Genomic DNA, 20247 nt, shown 5'->3' on the forward strand with positions numbered 1-20247 from the left:
GTGCATTTGTAAGGAAAAAAAATTCCAGGAATGCAGAATGTTAGCTCCAGCACAGCTGTTCTAATGAGCTCATTTAGACAGTGGTGAGTAGGGAAAACTATGATTTTACCTGCAAAGGGCCATGTTGGGTATTTGCAGAAGTTAGTTCTAAGAAGTTCCATTTTTCAACTGATCAGAGAGCACAGTATGCCTTACTGCTGATGAGATGAACCAGGACCTTGGCAGATACCATTAAAGTTCACTCAGATGTAAGGCGCTAGAAAAACAAAATTGGACATTAGTTGCCGTTTTCTGTAGCAATTTGCAATCAGAATGTGACAGCTGTTCTGCTACTGCAACAGTATGTCAGTCCTGTGTGTTCTGTAAGGCCAGTATCTTGTTAGATGATCTGAAGTCCCTTATTGATTCAGTTTAGCCATGAGCTCAGACCTGAACTTTATTTCAGTGTCCAACTACTGGAAACCAATTGTGGCTTTCCACCTGGAAGCATTTATTTTTGCAGCAATCTGCCAATACCTGTACCTGTCTCATTAAGGAGGCAGGCTGCATCCCAGGTTGCTTCCACTTTGAAAGCTCCAGCATTTCTGACTGGCTCTTTCCTAATGCAAGTGGCAGCTTGAAATCACCATGATAAATCCACAAAAGGGGACTGCCAGCTTTCCTGGGCACTTGGACATCTTGCATTCCTCATGCATCTAAAAGCTCTAATATCCTAAGGCATGCAAAGCATTACAGTACCAGGAACAAACCCCCAGCCAGTTCAGTGGATGGGACTCTGCCATGCTATTCCCATGCTTGCACATGCAAATCCAGAATATCACATATGCTAATGTCTACTAAAAAGACTTTTCATTTCAGGATCTCAGCTTAATGGATAAATGGAATCCTGCAGCATCACTGTGGATAAAATGATTGCATAGCACGAGTGATCAAGGAAGACCTTCAGTGATCTGTCAGAATGAATGAACACAAGTGAATGGCAAAGGAACGTATATGGCCAGAGAGAAGAAAAACCAGCTGTGGTAATTCTCCCTGCCCATCTCAGCTTCAGCAGCAAAAATAGTGCAATCAGTGAATAATCTGTGATCCTTTGGCTCTGTGATGGCCCACTGCTTTGGTGAAGCAATCCCAATCTGTTTTGTTACATCTTGAGCTGCTATTCAACTCTCAAGCATCAAGCAGTGTAGATGGTACAAGCACAGTGACTTCAGGGTCCATACATCTGTTACTCCTGTAACTGCTGCAAAAGCACAGAGGCTGCTTTGGCAGATGGAAGATTTGCCTTTGAGGAGAAATAGGTCAGATATCAGAAAGTAAAAACAGAGAAAAAGATGCAGTCTTTCTTCCCCAGCAGACTGGTGCTTTGCCCAAACAGATCCTTAGTAACTGAAGGCACAGCTCCTTGAGAGCAATTCCCCGCACATTGTGAAAGCCAACATTGCCCAGCCGGCTGAAGAGTATAGCAAGGTCTCTGACCATACAAGCCTCTGATGAGGTACAAGCCAAGCGGAATGTAGTGAGAAGCAAGAATTGGAGGGCTCAGCATAAACACTTTGCTTGGGACACACCTCCTAGCGTTTGTGACTATTACAAGAGAGTAATTTTCTGTGGGAAGGCTCCATTTCTACATACTGTTAATTAAATGCTGGAGGAAAGCAGAGAAATAGTGTTATATCTTCATGCAGTTAATCTAGTCACATGTACTCACTAGGATTGCACCGGCTTTTTTCATCCAAGTCGATGTCCCCACAATGACTGGTCTCCTGTTTGTCTCACTGAAACTATTCTCCTCCCCCTCAGTTCCCACACTATTTTGAGGTAAGAATTCTAACTCCCATTTAGAATCATAGAATGGTTTGGGTTGGAAGGGACCTTTAAAGGTCATCTAGTCCAACCCCCCTGCAATAAGCAGGGACATCTTCAACTAGATGAGGTTGCTCAGAACCCCATCCAGCCTGACCTTGAATGTTCCAGGGATGGGGCATCTGCCACCTCTCTGGACAACCTGTCCCAGTGTTTCACCACCCTCATCATAAAAAATTTCTTCCTTATATCTAGTCTGAATCTACCCTTTTTTAGTTTAAAACCATTACCCCTTGTCACATTGCAACAGGCCTTGCTAAAAAGTCTGTCCCCATCTTTCTTGTAAGCCCCTTTTAAGTGCTGAAAGGCCACACTAAGGTCTCCTTGGAGCCTTCTCTTCTCCGGGCTAAACCACCCCAATTTAAATCAATTCCAGCTAACAGATAGTGAATAAGAGGGAAAAGGAAGTGATGAAAGCACACACAAAAAAAAGACTTAAAATAACAGGCAGGAGCTAGCACAGGGGATCTTTCATACCAGGCTGGACCTAATCATTAAGATAAGCACATTTATGTTGCTAAGGCTAACAACAGGCAAGTGTGCTGCAAAAATCTTTTGAGTATACAGAAATCATCAACCATCGATTCCTCCATAATCCACAGAATGTTTTATCATCAGAGATGTTTGCATAGCATTAAGAAGCAATAAATCCACCTCTAAACAAAGTGATCACTTTTATATATATACAAGTTTACTAGTTACAAGAGATCAAAGTTTTATATCTTTTAAAGTTAAAAACACTATAAAACCTGAGAGATTATAACGGAGGGTGTTACATTAAAGGTATATTAAAGGAAATTGTTTGAGATTGCAGGTGAAGAAAGTTGAGAAGGTACAAGCCATTCTTCTCATGGTAGAAGGGTGTGAGCTTTTTAAAGAACTACTGGGAATCCTCAGTGGAGGATACAGTATAGTCGACATACCTTGAGTTTTCAGAGTAAGGGAAGGCAACAGCACAAGCCACTTCATCAAAGCTGACTTTTAACAGCTTGTTTTATACAAGTGGAAGTCCATGCAGTGAGTGCTTTTACATTTGTCTCACTGAATCCATCCTCCTTCCTTAAAGAAATGAGCCAAAAATAATAGACTGTTTAGAGGAGTTACATAGATTGTAGATAGTACAGTTACAAATGATTTTAGCAGACTCTCTTTACATATTGGGTTACCTCTGATGGCAGCTCCTTTAAAGACAACAAAGTTATAACATACTGGCCTATTTAGTGAAAAGAAGGTGGCTAAACATGTAGGGAGAAGGCAATGAGTTGTTCAACACTACACTGACAGCTTGCCTAAAAACAGCAGCAGGTGACCTTCTCCAAATAACCCCAGTCAGGTAGCAACTGTACTAGATGCAGAAGTCTGGTGTGTTATGCTGGTAAATCAGGAATGCCTCTACTCCAGCCAATGGTGTTAGACTGTTGGGAGATGAGACAATAGCAGAACTGCATCTTGTGGCCAGTTGAAGCAGAGGAATGTCAATATGGAGATAAAACAGTATTTAGAAGATTAGCACATTTTTTTTCTATCCAGGGACTTCGGCCTGTCCTACAGTGCTTGCAAAGGGCATGTAAGATCTTCTTTCCCCCTCCTTCTACACAAATCTTCCCATGGCAAGTCCAAAAACACATGATACTCTATACTCTTCAGCTGTAAAATATGACTTCCACAGAATTTCTCTAGTGCTCTCTGCAGTGTCTTTATAGTTACTGCTATTTCTCAATAGGCTGCTTTAGCTTTCTTTTTAAAATCCTGTCAAATGTTAATGACAACAAATTGTCTGTTCCTCTCCTGCTGCCCCCAAAAAGCCTTTTGGAGTTCTAGTTTAGAAAGATCACGTGTGGGCCTTGGAGTGGAAACGGGCTGGCAGTAGGCAATCAACTTTCTCTTGACACAGAAAATTACCCTCTGCTAGGGCTATAATTTATTGACATGTCTTTCACTAACAGGTCTTCTGGCACAAACTCTTGCCACACAGCTATTCTCATCCACTGCACTTAACTAGAAAGCCTTCTAAATGTTATCTAGTAGCAAGAATTAAGCAGTTGTGTTTTGCAGATCATGTTGCTTAGCTTACTCTTTCATTTCCTCTTATTCAACATTATCACATTATGTTCCCTCTTCTTATGTGCTTTTCCTCTTCACAAAGCTCTTTAAACAGCTGCAAAGGGGGAGGGACCACTATGCTCACGAAAACTCCACTTTGCAGAATGCTTCTGCCAGGTCCTACTGTCTGTCTCTTTCCAGGCATTTAATACCTCCAAGATTCAGGTTTGCTTTTACATCTCTTCCTTGTGCATCCCTGACAGCAGAGCCTATTGCCAGCTGTCTTAACTGAAGAACAGCAATCCACCTCTTCGTGTTATTGCCATGAGGAATACATACACCCTCTTTCTCTTTGTAGTGGGCTCCTTTTATTTTAACGGTAAGTGATCTTTTCTTTCAGATACAGTTTGCAGAACAGCAATAGCTTTCAGGGCTAGGAGATAGAACTGTGATATAAGCTCTCATTTGTAACTATCACCCTAGTAGGCTGCAGACTTTAAGACTTTAAGAGGATGCATGAAATTGATTATTTTAGTGTTGTTTCTGGCTTGTTCGGTATCAGCAAGTCCCCTACGATGCATACGGACAGACAGTAAGTTGGACATAAAATGACAGAGCAGTAGGAGATAACAATGATAATCACTAAATAATATCCCTTTAGATGCTCCCAGGATCATCTGTGATGGGAAAAGCAGGTATTGTGCTCAGAGTGAAAAAAAAAAAAATTAACCATGTCATGTCCAACAGAGAACATAAGACAGATATCACCCCTCTAATTATTGGCTCAAGTTCACATATTTTGCAAAGTTCATACTTCCTAATTGTTTGATTAGTATGTAAATAGTTTAAATTAAGTTGAAATATGTAAATATATGCTAAAAAAAAGCAAACATACATTAAGAACATTTTCTTTAGTCCGCCAGGATTTCTTGCATATGCTTTAGTCAACACGCACAGCCCGACAGCAGCATGAAATAGTGCATTTACCATGGGAGCTTCTTCCCACAGAGGGACTCCACTGAACTGTTCAGAGTGAAACCGGCTGAAATTGAACTGACACAAAAATCACATCTTTCCCATAATTACCTATTCATCCCCCAGTTGTTTTGTTTCTTCAGTCACTGAAAGGCAACTTTAGAAAACATCTGCTTTGTAACAAATGAAGAGTGAGGGCCTACTTTATATTCTTAGATTACACACTTTTAACCCATTAGTATTTCCTTTTTAGTTGCATTAATTGCAGTGCAGAAATTAAAATAGTCTTTAAAATACAGTAAATTCACCACTACATCCATTGGAACAATAAGTGTTCCAAATTAGCATGCATTGTTCTAAGAGGTAGTATAAATCTTTTTACTCAAGAGTATGCTGAGAAGTAACAACATCATGAAGTCATTTCAGATAAGATAATGGGATTGTCTTATTGCTGCTTCTTGTTTGCTCTTTACAAATTACAGATGGGAATTTGATATGTCACCATTGTCCACTTAAGTTATTTGTGAGAGAGGAAAGAACAAAAATGACCACATGTGCTACAATATATTATTTCTAAACAAATGCTATTTCAACATTTATTAAAATAACCAAAGTCAGGGAAACAGATGAAACATGCCTTATGTTAAATTTTGCAATTTAGACAGTGGTAACAGTGCACTTGCCTGTATTTGTCAACATTGCTCCTTATTCTGTTCTGTGGAAATCACTTCAACATATTTGTCATTACACTGAAAATAAACAACATAACACAAGATGACTAGTTATTTCATTTTATATATTTAATTTAGAACATGTCAAAGGGAAAGTTTGCACAGGGGACTGAATGAAGTCTGTGGGTTTTTTCTTCTGCTGTGAAATTGGAATTGGAAGCATCCTGATGCAATTTTTTTTTTATGGTCATACTCCCACAGAGAAAACAAACTTACTGCAGAATGTGTACTGCAAGTTATACGGCAATTTGCTCCCCTTGTCATGGAGCAGACGTGTAGCATGTTCAGTGAAGCTGAAACAATTTTCCTAGCTCAGGTTCCACCCCAATGTGTTTTCACTGTTACTGCTTTCAGTACACAAAAATACTCCACCCCCAAATTAGGACTGCTTCATCATTCTTGTTAAAATCATTTGTCTAAAAGCATCAGTCTGTCCTCTGCAACATTTCTGGTGATTACTGCTATTTGGAAAAAACAGTTTGCAAGGGAAACTGTGCACTTTTGTTTCTTCCAACTATGAGAGGCAAAAGAGTAGTTTCAAACGCATGGCTACTGACGTAAATTTATGATGATTTCATGCATATAAAGATGAACTTGAATGCCTGGTAATTTTGTTCTCATTAGGTGGCATCTGGTTAATATGTAGATTGGTAATGGAAAAATAGATTAGAAAAATTATACAAGAATCACTCATTTTTACATGTTATTTACAGTGGATTTAGCAACCTTTAAAGCAGTACACTGCTGACATCTAGCGGTATTTTGATACAGGCATCTGAGAGAGACGAGTGAAGAGCCCCTTCGATCGTTATTTCTGATTATTAAGTTATTTAAAGGTTGGGATGGGATGGCAATTTTATAAAGAATTATTTATTACAGGAACCCCTTCCCTAAGAACAGATAATAATTTCTTAAAGGGATTCATTATTAACAAACCATTTTTTATAATTGTCATGGCCTGTCATTCACCTACATAGTTCATTGAGTCAGTACTTCAAAATCTGAGCTGTTCTCATCAGACATGCAGACCCCACAGTATGTTTTGATTTGCAGACCAGACTACTATGATTGCTAAAACCAGGTTTCAGAGAATAGGATTATCACAAATTCAGAATTAGCTTTCTGCAAATATTCTGCAGTTTCTACTTCTTACTTGCTGCTTAGCAAATACTCCATATGCTAGAATATTTACAGAAAAAGATGGCAACACAGTGAAAACATATTTATCAATTCAAACAAGAGCTCACTGTCATTGCTAGCAGCATTCAGTGATCACTGTATGAAACAAACCAAATGGCAATTTAATTATATTTGAATTATAGCCATCTGCTTATGTCACTTACATATGCAACAGCAGGAATGTTTGTTAAAAAAAACACAACAAAACAACAAACACCACACAAAACAAAACAACATAATAAAATCACTTTAACCAAGATTCTCTCTTTAGCTACCACAAGGCTTCCCACCTATCCTTATAAACACAGATCAACTCATTCCTAGAGTACAGCCCCATTTTCTTCACAGTATCAAACTTAGCTCTATCTTGATTGCAATACATCAGAAAAAACAGAATCTGAAGCTTAGCAAGGATCAACATAGCTCTAGCTTGATAAGCCTTTGATTAGGCAGGCTTACACTGAGAATAAATGTAATATTAAAATATCACATGGTACTAGGGCTTTTATAATGACTTGCAGGGAGGTACAAAGCAAGTATGAATCAAAAAACAAACTGACCCAACAAACACAGATGTATTCATCCAAATTTGTTTTCCCAAATGGCTTGGGAAGTGTTTGAGAAGCCTATTCTGAAGAGCAATGTTATGGTTAAGTATATGTGACAAAATTTGCGCTACCAATGCCACAGCATCTGCTGCTCTTAAAAGAATTAAAACAAGCCTGGTGTTTACCTCAACCTTTCTCCAGAGCTTGAGTAAAAGCTGTTCTTAGATGTGAAAAATCTGTTCAATATTGTTTCCTTTTATGTGTCTCCACTTTCTTACTGGATCAAACAAGAAGTTCTTAGAGTATTTTTTTAATCTGAGTGGAATTCACAGGTACCAAGTTTCAGGAGAGACTTGTTCCCCCTAGCAACTTACAGCCCAATTCACATAGAAACTAGGCACCTTCTAGAAATGCACACAAACTTTGGCTACTTAGGTAATCCTGGCCTTTTGATGTCTGCCTTTCTCTGGATCTCATGGATATGCTATAACATTAATTTGTTCTGGTTTTTTTATGTACCGCAAATTTAAAATACTTGCATGGCCAGTGGTTTTTGCTGTGTGGAAATGCTCTGGGGAATAATAAAGCAAATATGCTGTAGGGACACTATCCTCAATTCTGCAATATCTAGGGTTGAGTTAGGTGCCCTTTCCTATGGAAGAATCATTCTATCAATTGGATTAGAATCTGTTTTCATTAACACCTGTGTCCATCACTGTCAGCTGTATAACACAACACAGAATTACTAGACACAGAGCAGAATCTCTCTGGGTCAATTCTGTTGGCAGGACATTACCAGGACCTTAGTCATCAGTATTATTCAGTGGTCAATAGTGGTTTGAAAAGTCCACTAGAATGGCTTTAAAAACCACACGCAAGAACATGGGAACAGATGCAGTTACCTCTGGGGTTGTGCCACAGGCTGTTCTGCTCCATGGCGAATGCTGAGGCTTGTTTGATAGCATCCTGCAGATACCTTATTTTGCAGTCACTAAACTCCAGCTTTGGCCATCTAAGGTTTACGGTATTTGTGCTAGTCCATAAATTTGGTTTTGTTTCCACATAAAATAAGGCTTACATACTGCCTCAGGTTTTCAAATAAAATCATGCTGAAACAGAAACATCACTAGCTACCAAAGAGCTTTCAATCATTAAAAATCCCTTATGGCTCCTGCAGCTCATCCCCTGGTTTTCCCTACACAGATCAGTCTTTCAATTTGTACACCTGCCTGCAACTCTGTCTCCTACAACACTAAAGAGAGAAGTCGCAGCCAGACTCCCTGCATTTGGATCATTGAAACGTTCTTCCTCTGTTATTAAGAGAGTGGTTTGCTCCCCGTTTCTATTTCTCAATGTACTCCCAAAAGTATCTATCAACTTGAGCTTTACATTTTACCATGAAAAAACCCAAAGGGTTCTGATTTATCTGCTTTGATCTATGCTCTGTGAAAGACAGTCAACTTCAGAACAGATATTGGTGCAAGCACCATATCCTTCTGTTCACACAAGCCTACAGTCTTTACAAAATCAAAAGCCCTCATTATTTCATGAAGACAATCTGATGCACAGAAATTCTGTGATCCCTACATCATGTCTCTTGGTCTCCTTTCTGAAGTCCTGTTACGTGATGTTTTACAGGAAGCACCGCAGCAGATGCTGAAGAAAAGTTAATGAACCACCTACTGAGTCCTGACAGGTACAATAAGTTAATTCGACCAGCTGTCAACTCATCCCAGTTGGTATCTATAGAATTGCAGGTTTCCTTGGCACAGCTCATCAGCGTGGTAAGTTCAAATTAGGCTATGCCTTTTAATTCATTACTACCTGCACAGTACTCTAAGTAAAAATCATATTGGTATTACTATGTCCCTGTTATTTTCTAGTTTACATAATAATACTTAATAGGCAGGGCCCATACATGGCAATTTACTGGTTTTATACTTCAGAATGCAGCTACAACAGGGAGATCAATCTATGCCTAAGCAATAAAGAACAGTGGCCAGATCTTCAGCCAATAAAATTTGATTGATCAAAAAATCAAAATCGTTCCAGTGATTTCAGTACAGCTACAGTAAGTTACACCAGGTCAGGACCTATCCTGGACTGTGTATACAATGCTAAACGATCTTCTGCTGTTTGCATCAAAGAAATCTGGTTTAATGGCCTGAAAACAAGCTACAAAGCCAGCTCAACATCTCATGGCATATCAGGCATATCAGCAAAGAACAGTGAAATATTGTAAAGAAAAAGACATGTTAATTCTGGCTGGAATAGTTTAATGTGGTTAAAACAATCCTCATGTAAGCAACTCCTCATATTCAATAAAAATTACTTCAATGGGTCTGAAAGACATTTTCAGTCACAAGGTTAGCATGTGTTTAACAGTTCTTCCAAGGCACAAATATACACCTCAGTGCCAAGAGAGGTTTAGCATTAAGTGCAGTGGGAACAAGATCCAGCACATAAGTGGGGATAATTTCCTGAATCGGGGCTTTCAAGTCTGCTGCTCTCTCTCTGGATGAAAAAGATGATACAGATGACTGCCTCCCTGCCAGAATTTGTGTGTGGGCCAGTGACTGGACGGCTGCAAACTTTAAGAGACCTATATAATTTATATTCTGAAACTCAAGAAGAAAAGACAGACACTCATGGAACATAAGGGAAACTATACAAGCAGATGAGCTTTCCTATATATGTGCAGGCTGATTTATACAGGATATACTGTCATGTATACCAGATGACTCTGGGACAAGTGCTCCCTCTCTCCTGGAGAATTCCACCTGGACACAGACATGCCTCCTCACACAGTGCACTGCCACCACTAGCACAGTGTCCTCCCAGATTGCAGATTCTGGGCATAAAAAGCGAGGTGCCTTGCCCCCACAGGCCCCAGCAATCAACAACCTAAACAGAGTAGATGAATGGGCTAGGATCAAGAATGGCACAGCTCAGTCCCTCTGTATCCTCAGTCTTCAAGCACAAAATAAAATTAAGCATCTTATAGGCTCTGACAATCTCAAGCATCTTCAGGATCAGAGAATTAACCTGTTTTCCTGCAGAAATCCTCCTGACTCTTCGACCTCCTACCTTGCCCCTTCAGTAGAGCCCCAGCCATACAGATCTGCTGCAGAGAGACTTCTCTTCTGGACTGCTGTCCAGAGCGACAGTGGTTTCATGAAGCAGAGCTTGCCAGCTGAGAGCTTACATGGCAAAACCTTACATAAACCTCATACAAGTTAATCTAGGCCTTCCTGGTGGTCAAATATGCCTTCTGTTTCAAATCAAATCCACAAGGGGTAAGGGGGCAGAAATCAGCTCAGCAGAGTGGTGGTTATTGTTCCCAAATAGCCATACTCCAGTCACAAATGTCCTTGTTAAAAGCCACTTGGAGCTCTACACTTGTGGGGTTACTATTTATCATCAGTATGTGCGCAAGACTGGCCATATTACCAGCAGAGAAATGCCTGTCTTGAAATACACTGGATGAAATCATGCTGCACAGTTGGAGATATCCTCAAAAGCCTACTGAATAAATCTTATTACTGCAATAAACTGAAACATTTTAGAGGACTACTCTTCTCTCTCTTTTTCGCTGCAGAATGAACGGGAGCAGATCATGACTACAAATGTCTGGCTGAACCAGGTAACCAAACCCACAGAGGCATGCTCTTGCAAGCCACAAATGCAACTGCTTTCACTCCATCACAGTGATTGTTTTGTTAGTGCTGATCTGGCTACTCCCATCACTACTGTACAATTCTTCTCTTAGGAGTGGATTGATTATCGTTTGGCTTGGAAGCCCTCTGACTATGAAGGAATAAATAAGCTGAGAATACCTGCAAAACACATCTGGTTGCCAGACATTGTGCTTTACAATAAGTAAGTAAAACTTCTGTGGTTTATGCAGACAGTGAACAAAACTTTAACCGTGTATCAAGAAACAACCATCAGAACCAATGAAGTAGGTCTGATAAAATTCTAAAACTGAATTTTGTAACTTTTAGACAGTATCAAGTGTATCTGACTGGGGTACTGGCATCAAAGATAATTTTAGTAAAATCAGGGCTCTGGTTAAAGAAATTCCAGCAGACTTGGAGCATGTCTGCAGTGTGAGCTGTTAAAACACCAGGGGATCTGTGACAAGGCTCACAACTGAGACTCAGATGTATATCAAACTAGACTATATGGAAAGCATTAATTGTAAGTACAAGCGCAGCCATAACTGGTCATGCTTGCAAGGAGATAAGACATCTGGAATTCTATTGGACATCCTAGGTTCTGAGCTACATTTTTGTCTCCTACTTCTTCTTCCCCCCTCCCTTCCACCACAAACCCCAGAACACAAATCTGTTACAAACTTCACATGTACCAGAACTCCATGAGTTAATATTCATTTACAAAAACAAATTATGTCCTGTTTTCATAAAGCAATAAAGAATCAATTATAAGAATATGTAATAAATCTGTCAACACTTGACCCTGTTGCTTTACAGTACTGAGAAAAATAAAAGCCTGGTGCTAGACCATACTTCAGTTCTTCTTTCAAACAAACAGCTAACTGCCAATTTTGTTTTGCTTTGCTTTGTTTTTAAGTCTCTAGCAAAGCCTTGAAGTGGATGATATCAAGACTTTGAGAAAAAAAAAATCAAAACTTATAATATACTTTTATGATACTTTGAAAAACAATGAACTCAGAAACACGTGATGGTTTATGAACATATACAGATGGGAAACTTAGGAAGTTATATATAACTGAGTTAAGTCCCTAGAATCCTACTGCTGGAAATCAGATTTGAGAAATACTTAAAACTATTGTATTAGTCACAAAATAATTCAGCCAGTGGATTAGGATGTACTCTGCCTGGTCAAATCTTGTTCTGGTAAATTGTGTCCCCCACCCTCTACTGCTTTCTTCCTTACTCTCCAAATGATACCATTTAATGGATTATAAGAATGGAAAGAAAGTTTTAAAAGGCTTCTTAAATCTATGGGAACAAGCTTTTTGCCTCACCATATTGGATTTTTACATTAGTACAAAGCTTCAAATTAAAATTTTAGATAAAGGACAACCCCCTGTAACTTTCTGCTGCAGAAGCAGTGTTTCAAAGGCATCAGTCAGTTCAAGAAGGTGCTAAAGAAAACACGAAGAGCATTCCCATGCCCCACAGCTCTGTCCATATGTAGCCTGTGCACAGGACTGCAGAGGCCACTGAGACAGCATAAGCAGCCCAGCCTCTATCCCACAGCTGAGCCAAGGGCAGCCAGCAGAAGAACCTACAGATTCTCAGCCCAGGAGTCTACCCAGTACATTTTACAGCATAATGGTAAATCTAACTCAGGGAGATACAGACGTATGAGAAATAAGATAGAACCTCTTTACTAAAAAATAGCAATTTTATTGGCAATGAACTAATGACCCTTGTACACTACAGCCTCTCACTTCTGCATCTGTTTGTTTCAATGCCTACGTGAGTTAGCTACAAGGGTCTCAGCTCAGTGCCAGGCACCAGCATTGGTAACGTGAGGCCTCTCCAGAGCCAAATGCAACTGATCTGGAGAACAGCTACACATGTGCCAAGCCTTGGATACTTGTCACACTTCCCTGCTTAGAAAAAAAATCAACTTTAGCACTGAAATAGCCCTATTTTCCATGATGTTTTGTGAACAAACAAGTGATTCATTAGACTTTTTATTAACTCTTAAGGGGCCCATTTCCACTCAAATAAAAGGGTGCTACTTAACCATAGTCAGCTGAACTTGGTTTGTTCACTTGCAGTGAGTTTGACCCTATATTTTTGCAGATAACGTATGGCCTTTAGGCTATGTGCATTTCTTTACAGATATGTTTATCAAAAGGAAGGCATGTGGGATGTATCTAGTACAGACTCTTCTTTGCAGTATAACTAAGTGGCTAACCCAGTTTTTAATAAAAGTGATTGATCGACATAGGAACAAATCTTTGAGTTTCCTCATCTGTCAGGAAAAACAGTCACTGATAGTTGTTCCTTCCTACTGTTACACTTTTCTTTAGTAGCCTGATTGGCTGAGTTTGAAAGGTGTTGCATAGCACAGGTGAGAAGATGCAGTGAATAGACTCAAACCCACTAAATTTCAATAATATTTATCAGCAATTGACCACTTCACATTTCTACCTCAGGATACTTCATAGGTCAAACAGCCCTAAGTTGTTCACCCAGAAATATTGGATAGGAGAAGATATTGACTACTGACTGATAATGATCTTCTCCCTGAATTAAAGGGCCCATCATAACATAGAAGACTCTCCTGGTGGAAGTTTGGCAGTTGGAGGAGATACAGAGCCAAGATTATTTGTGGGCAGTAAGAACACTGTGGCTTGTTTGTTCTGATTTTGTAATAAGTAAACATTAACTGGAGTGATGTAATAAATTGTAAACCATCTAATTACATTTCCTCTGCCTACACTCTCCCTGCATTTCTAACTAACACTGCTCATCCTTATTTCCTCGTCCAAGTCATTTAGGAGTGTTGCTGTGTGCTCTTAGCAGTGGCTGTGTTCCAGATCAAAGGTACCTCCATTTTCATGCTGGATGATGTCATTTTTACTAGCCTTCAGAGATGTTGTAAGCCTTAATTACTTTAACAAACATTTACAAAATACTTTGAGTTCTTTGGATGAAACAGAGATGCATATTTATTATTTAATAATAATTTTATAAAATAATTTTTAAAGTATTGGACTAAATATAAATTCTCTGATTGGGAGAAATGCATACATTAATCTCCCTATCAAGTTATACCTCCCTACAACATAGATTTCAAAATCAAAATATTACTAAATTTTGATTCTAGGAACAACTGAGGCCCACAAGACCAAGAATGTCAGAGCTTTTCTGTTTTGAACTGTTTTTCCTCTTAATGTTTTATTATCTTCTCTCCTTTTTCTTTCCTCTTGTTTCATTAGTGCGGATGGCACATACGAAGTTTCACTTTACACAAATGCAATTGTAAAGAATAATGGAAGCATTCGCTGGTTGCCACCAGCCATTTACAAGAGTGCCTGCAAGATTGAAGTTAAGCATTTCCCATTTGATCAACAAAACTGCACATTAAAGTTCCGGTCTTGGACATATGATCATACAGAAATTGATATGGTGCTTAAAACTTCCATGGCAAGCATGGACGACTTCACGCCAAGTGGAGAGTGGGACATTGTAGCACTCCCAGGAAGAAGGACTGTAAATCCTTTGGACCCCAATTATGTCGATGTGACATATGACTTCATTATCAAAAGGAAACCTCTTTTTTATACCATCAATCTTATCATTCCATGTGTGCTAATTACATCCTTAGCCATCCTGGTGTTCTACTTGCCTTCAGACTGTGGTGAAAAAATGACCTTATGCATATCTGTGTTGCTTGCCTTGACTGTGTTCTTGCTGCTGATATCCAAAATAGTCCCTCCAACATCTCTAGATGTTCCACTGATTGGGAAGTATCTCATGTTTACAATGGTACTAGTGACCTTCTCAATAGTTACCAGTGTCTGTGTACTCAATGTCCACCATAGATCTCCAAGTACTCACACTATGCCCCCTTGGGTAAAGCTGGTTTTCCTTGAAAGACTCCCAGCCTACTTGTTCATGAAGCGTCCAGAAAATAATTCTCCACGGCAAAAGCTGTGCAACTGCAAAAAGACAAAAGCTGAGAATCCTTGTATGGAGCCAGCTGACTTCTACAAGAACTCTACCTATTTTTTGAATACAGCCTCTGCCAAAAAATGTGATATGAAAATCACTGAGACTCTTGACAATGTCAGCAGCCATCGAGATTTTAGGTTAAGAACAGGCACAAAATTTTCTCCTGAGGTCCAAGAAGCAATTGATGGAGTCAGTTTTATAGCAGAGCACATGAAAAGTGATGACAACGACCAGAGTGTAAGTAAAAATGAGAAATCATCCCAGTCTTTCCAAACTTCATCTCCTGTCCTCCCCTGTAACACGCTGTCTTCAGAAAGCATATTTGAACTCCCTAGTCATTCTGAAGTTTTTAGAGAGATTCTAGCTATAGCTTATAAGAGGAAATAATTTTTGCTGTTAAAAGAACTTAATGAATAGCAATTTGGTAAACACCAATACTCTCCTGGAAAGTAACATGGTTATTTCTACAAAGAGAGAATGTTGATTGCCCAGTAAGTCATGAAGCACCCTTGAAAACACCATGTTGTCACATGCAAGTAGTGTTTGGCAGGGGGGGGGAAATAATATTTAGTTCCAGGTCAGAAAAAGAATATTTTTATTCATTGTATTCGGTAAGACTGTGACTCAACCCATGGCCAGGCCACATTAACCAGAAACAATCTACCTGCAGTTCAAGCATTTATTTACCTAATTGGGCACAGAAAGGGGATTTAGTAAAATTGGTAAAATGCCTTTGCAAACACCCTCTCCGGGCTAAGATATCTGTCCGCATATAGCAAACATAATGGGTAGGATCGAAATCCTAATGCCAGCAGAGCTGACACTTCTTTCATTTGAGTTAAATCAGACTTGTTATTGGCTATAAGATGTACTTTATCCAGGACGCATTTAAGCAGTGCTGCTGCTGCCCTACTCACTTGTCCTACTCATGTGCTACTAGCTAGCACACTAAAGCTGATATGAATACACTGTGAATAATGCTTGGAAAAACTCAGATGGTTCAGAGTTTTGTTTAGACAAGCACCCATGATTAGGAAAAAAATCAACCTCATACCTACCAGTGTCCCCTCTGTGACCCAGATCCCAGTCAGACTCTAGGTTCTCTATTTCTGTTCTGCTCTCCCTCCCTCAGCCAAGCAGATTTAATAAAGTTGGGTTTCCGGTCTTGCAGAAGTCCCTTGAGGAGCATGCCACTGAGTAGTTCATGTTTTCTATTAACTGAAATTACTGTCAATATAAATAAAGAAGATCAGCTATTAACATTAGACATGAGCTTGTAAACATTGAAACTGACTGAACAGAAGCAGACTTCATAGAGCAGAAAAAAAGTTTTCTAATAGCTCAAAAATTCTTGCAAGAATGTGTTGCATACTTAAAGGATCTACAAAGCTTCCATGTGATATTAAGAACAATTTTCAAGGGTATTTTATACATTAAAATTAATTGAATGCTTTTCACACAGGGTCCTCTGATATTACATATCACTTTTCTATGTTCATAATTTTAATCTCTGCTTTCTTCCTTCATTATCATGGTCTGATAACAACTGCTCATGTACATCTACTACAGTATGATTTCAGAAGCACACAATTCCCATTAGCAGCAGTGGAAATTAAAAGTGTGCACTGAAGGAAAAATACGTAATGTTCTAATATAAGACATGAGATAATTGACAAGCAAGGTAAAGCCATTGAGGTGAGGATGTCCCATGTGTAACTAGAATCAATGAGAGAGGATAAAATAATCAATCCTGAGATGCAAATGAAGATTGACATATTCCCCCTTTACAACAATAGCCTGATAGTCACTTCAGTTTGAGAACAGAATCTAAGGCCATGACTTTCACAGACAATATATGCAAGGCAAAAAGGGATTTTAATAAAAGCAGCAGTATTAATATGCATTAAAACCCTTGATTAGGATGACTGCTGACAAGAAAAGAACTCTGAAGCTAACCCTGTTTAACAGCAGTAAACACCATCTATTTTTGTCCACTGAGATTAATAGCATCTGCAAACCAAAATTAAAGGAAAAAAAATTCCTTAATTGGATTAGAGTGTAGGTTATTCCGGACTGGCTTCCACCCAGCAGCCACGCTCAGTACCTGGTGCATCCAAGACAGCTAAGAAATATTTACAATATTTTTCACCACTGCCTAAAATGGTTGTAGGAGAAAAATCCCTTCCCAAGCCTAAAGTCAGTTTATTCCCTGAACCTTCAGATTTGTTTACTTTTATTTTCATAAACAAAAACTCAGCATTAGCAAGAGGAAGAGCAAAAGAATATGACAAATTGCTAATATCTTTAATTGGCTTTTTCTTCCAGGTCATTGAAGATTGGAAGTATGTTGCCATGGTAGTGGACAGGCTGTTTCTCTGGATATTCGTCCTTGTTTGTGTCCTGGGGACTGTTGGATTATTTCTGCAGCCACTTTTTCAAAACCATACTGCTGCCATGAACCCTTAGTTGTCATTTAAAACTGTCAATAGTTACATAGATGTTAAGTCTCATTCTGCTCTCAGTTTCCCCCCTGTTAAATCCACAGAGGTGCCAACTGATGTGCTCTTACATCAGATTTAGAGTAGGGAAATGTAAAGCAGAACTTGACTTATTGTGGTAGGGGAAAAAAACAAAACAAACAGAAAACTACTATTTTTTCCAACGAGTTCAGTATTTCTGGTGATATCCTGGTCCTTTTTTCAATTATTTGAAGTCTGAACATTACAAAAGCATTTACTGTACAGTATGCCATCCTGGCTCACAAGGATTATTATTTAAAAAGTATTTTACATACATTGCCTCAGGAAGGACATTTTCTTTCCTTAGAATTCTGCAATTTCCCTATTACAAAGAAGGTATTGCTATGACATTTATTTCATTCAAATGCATCAAAACTATTTGTGACTGATTTATGAAGAGCTTTACAGGTGGAATCACTGTTTAGCTGTTTGAGTATGATATTTAAACCTGAACTGAGAAACAGAGACATTCTTCTGAGTATGTCTGGTTATTAAGTATAACCACTAATAGGTTTCTCTCCTTGCCATCTCTGATAGCTGATTGATCAACAGAGGCCAAATTAATATATGACAAACAAACCTGTATATACTCTGTTCAATGATGAAATACAAATAAAATGTAAAATTTTCCTTTATATAGATTTAATCCTGAAATGTTCCTGCAACTTTAACAGCTCATGTAATTGGGGTCCATACACACTTTCATGAATCCAAGGCTAAGAGCACAGGAAAGCATCTAGAGCAGACAATTGTGAAAGGCAGCTAGAATGAGAAGACATCTGAGTACAGACAGACACACATGTTTTGCTGGGGAGATTTTAAGCAGATTTAAGTATAATCCTCAACAAATTAGCTAGGAAAGCACATAACGCACGTACAGTCTTAAAGTCTTTGGCAAAGGACAGATCAAGGCCCTAGACTCCCATCACAGGACAATCCCACCACACTTTGTTCCAGGTAGCTTGTAACCTACAAAAGGAGAAGACATTTTTTAAGCTCAACCAATCTCAGCTTTTCCTTGGGGTGTGGTCAGAACGCATAACAATTTCACCACCATTGACAGATACAACTAATGACTGGTGAACAAAGTGGCAAAATCCACTACTACTTGTGAAGGGGATGTGATGCTCACCTGTCCCAGTGGAGGATTAGCTGACACTTAAACCTGTGTTCTTGAACCAGCCACAGTTGAAGACAGCTCCAGGTCTATCTGCTGTTATCAAAACTGAGCTACATCTCTACCTAGATCACCATTCCCAGGCAGCTAAGATAACAACATAGATTTAGACATGCCAAAACAGACACACCAACCTTTCCAAGTGTTCAGAGCAACTCTTGAGACCTTTACCAATTGCTGTGTTCAATTCCTTCCTGCCCATGCACTGAACTGCCCTGCACTGCTGCCACACACACCTCCATCCCACACACCCACTCCTGCATGCTGGAAGGGCTCTCCCACGGGCCTGAGCACTGCAGCATGGCCTAGTGCATGACAGCCTAGGAAAGACAATGAAAAAGTATCAGAAGTGATGTGGGTGAGGCTATGTGAGCAGCAGCAGCATCTCCCTTAGGTCCTATGCTAGAAGAAGAAATGGTTGTAACACTGTCATCCTCCTTTCCATTCCCCTTCCCTTATGCACTGTAACCATGTCCATCACTGAAGACAAGGCAAGAAGGTGAAGGATGACAGTAGGACAGCCCTAGTAATGCAGGTGTGCCACATTCTTCTCTCCCAGAGGGTGGCAATGCTCTGGTCCCCAAACATTAACTGTTCTAGACATTCCCATGGTGACTGGTAGGTGGTGTAAAGTTTAAATGGGTCAAACCTGCTTTCCCTGCCTCAAATGTCTTCTCCTTCTCAAACCTAGAGAGCAGAGCTATTTCTCTGCAGGCAACTGAAACAACAGCTGTGAGATGAGATGAGATGGGGCACAGGCCGCACCTCAGGAGCAGAGGGGTGCCTTCACCCACACAGGGAGATGCTCCTCTATGTTAGGTTATATGCCAGGAGCTGACATGGCACAGAACATCACTAGCACATGTGCACTCACTGCCCCAGCTGCTAAGCAGCTTTTGCTGCTTACAGAGAAGACAGAGGGAAGCCAGAGCAGCTGCCAGCACCGCACAGTGTAACAGTGAAGCCCCTTTAAATCCCACAGTAACCTTTAACAGTGAATCTGAAAGAGGCAGCACTGACCTCAGCACAATGCTCTTGTGAGCTACAACACACTCCTGCAGGGCAGAAGGGAGTGGGACTCACCCAGCCAAGCAACCAAGCATGCAGCAAGTCAGCTGCGGACCCTGCAGTCCACCTGACTAACACTGGACCTGTGCAGAGCAGAGACCCCTCTCTCTGTGCTCTTTTCACCCAGTACCAACAGCACTTCTGGCTCTGTCCCGCTCTCACCCTCCTACCAATCATTATTCCTCTCCCCTGGTCCCTTCTTATTCTCTCCCTCGCTGCCTGAAAGCAACTGAAATGAGGCCTCCAGTACTCCCATCTCATAGTTGGCCTTATCTTTATGAGCGGTAATGACTGATAACGCTTGGCTCTGTAACTGCAGCCTTCAGCTGAATTATCCTCAGCATAGAAAAAAGTTTTAGAAAGGATTTGGCAGCTCAGCTAGCAGCTAACACAGAGCACAGGCAGATGGAGGCTTCAGACTTGACAAACCCAGAAAAAGCTTTCAGAAGGTACATCACTGGCCTC

At 39.9% G+C, this 20247-nt stretch overlaps 1 protein-coding gene across 2 annotated transcripts; it reads left to right on the forward strand.

Moving 5' to 3' along the window:
- The first annotated feature begins 1222 nt into the window (after positions 1-1222).
- CHRNB4 (cholinergic receptor, nicotinic, beta 4 (neuronal)) lies at positions 1223-17484 on the forward strand. Of its 2 annotated transcripts, none has more exons than XM_010571661.1 (6): positions 1223-1268; positions 8990-9123; positions 10938-10982; positions 11109-11218; positions 14283-15255; positions 17344-17484. In XM_010571661.1, the coding sequence occupies exons 2-6, from the start codon at positions 9010-9012 to the stop codon at positions 17482-17484; spliced, it is 1383 nt and encodes a 460-aa protein (XP_010569963.1). In that variant the 5' UTR covers positions 1223-1268; positions 8990-9009. The 2 variants fall into 2 exon arrangements, with proteins under 2 accessions (XP_010569963.1, XP_010569962.1); XM_010571660.1 differs by lacking the exon at positions 1223-1268 and adding an exon at positions 4080-4285 and having other exon boundaries at positions 8978-9123.
- Positions 17485-20247: the final 2763 nt, after the last annotated feature.

This window comes from Haliaeetus leucocephalus, unplaced genomic scaffold, assembly GCF_000737465.1.
Source record: "Haliaeetus leucocephalus isolate CR32 unplaced genomic scaffold, Haliaeetus_leucocephalus-4.0 Scaffold339, whole genome shotgun sequence".
In the NCBI taxonomy this organism is placed as follows: Eukaryota; Metazoa; Chordata; class Aves; order Accipitriformes; family Accipitridae; genus Haliaeetus; species Haliaeetus leucocephalus.

Excerpts from the sequence above, each read along its gene's own strand:
- CHRNB4 (XM_010571660.1), top strand. The coding sequence starts at position 4,231 with ATGAGGAATACATACACCCTCTTTCTCTTTGTAGTGGGCTCCTTTTAT. Across the intron at positions 9,124-10,937 it reads TGGCACAGCTCATCAGCGTG|AATGAACGGGAGCAGATCAT; the intron begins GTAAGTTCAAAT and ends TTTTCGCTGCAG. Across the intron at positions 15,256-17,343 it reads GTGATGACAACGACCAGAGT|GTCATTGAAGATTGGAAGTA; the intron begins GTAAGTAAAAAT and ends TTTTTCTTCCAG.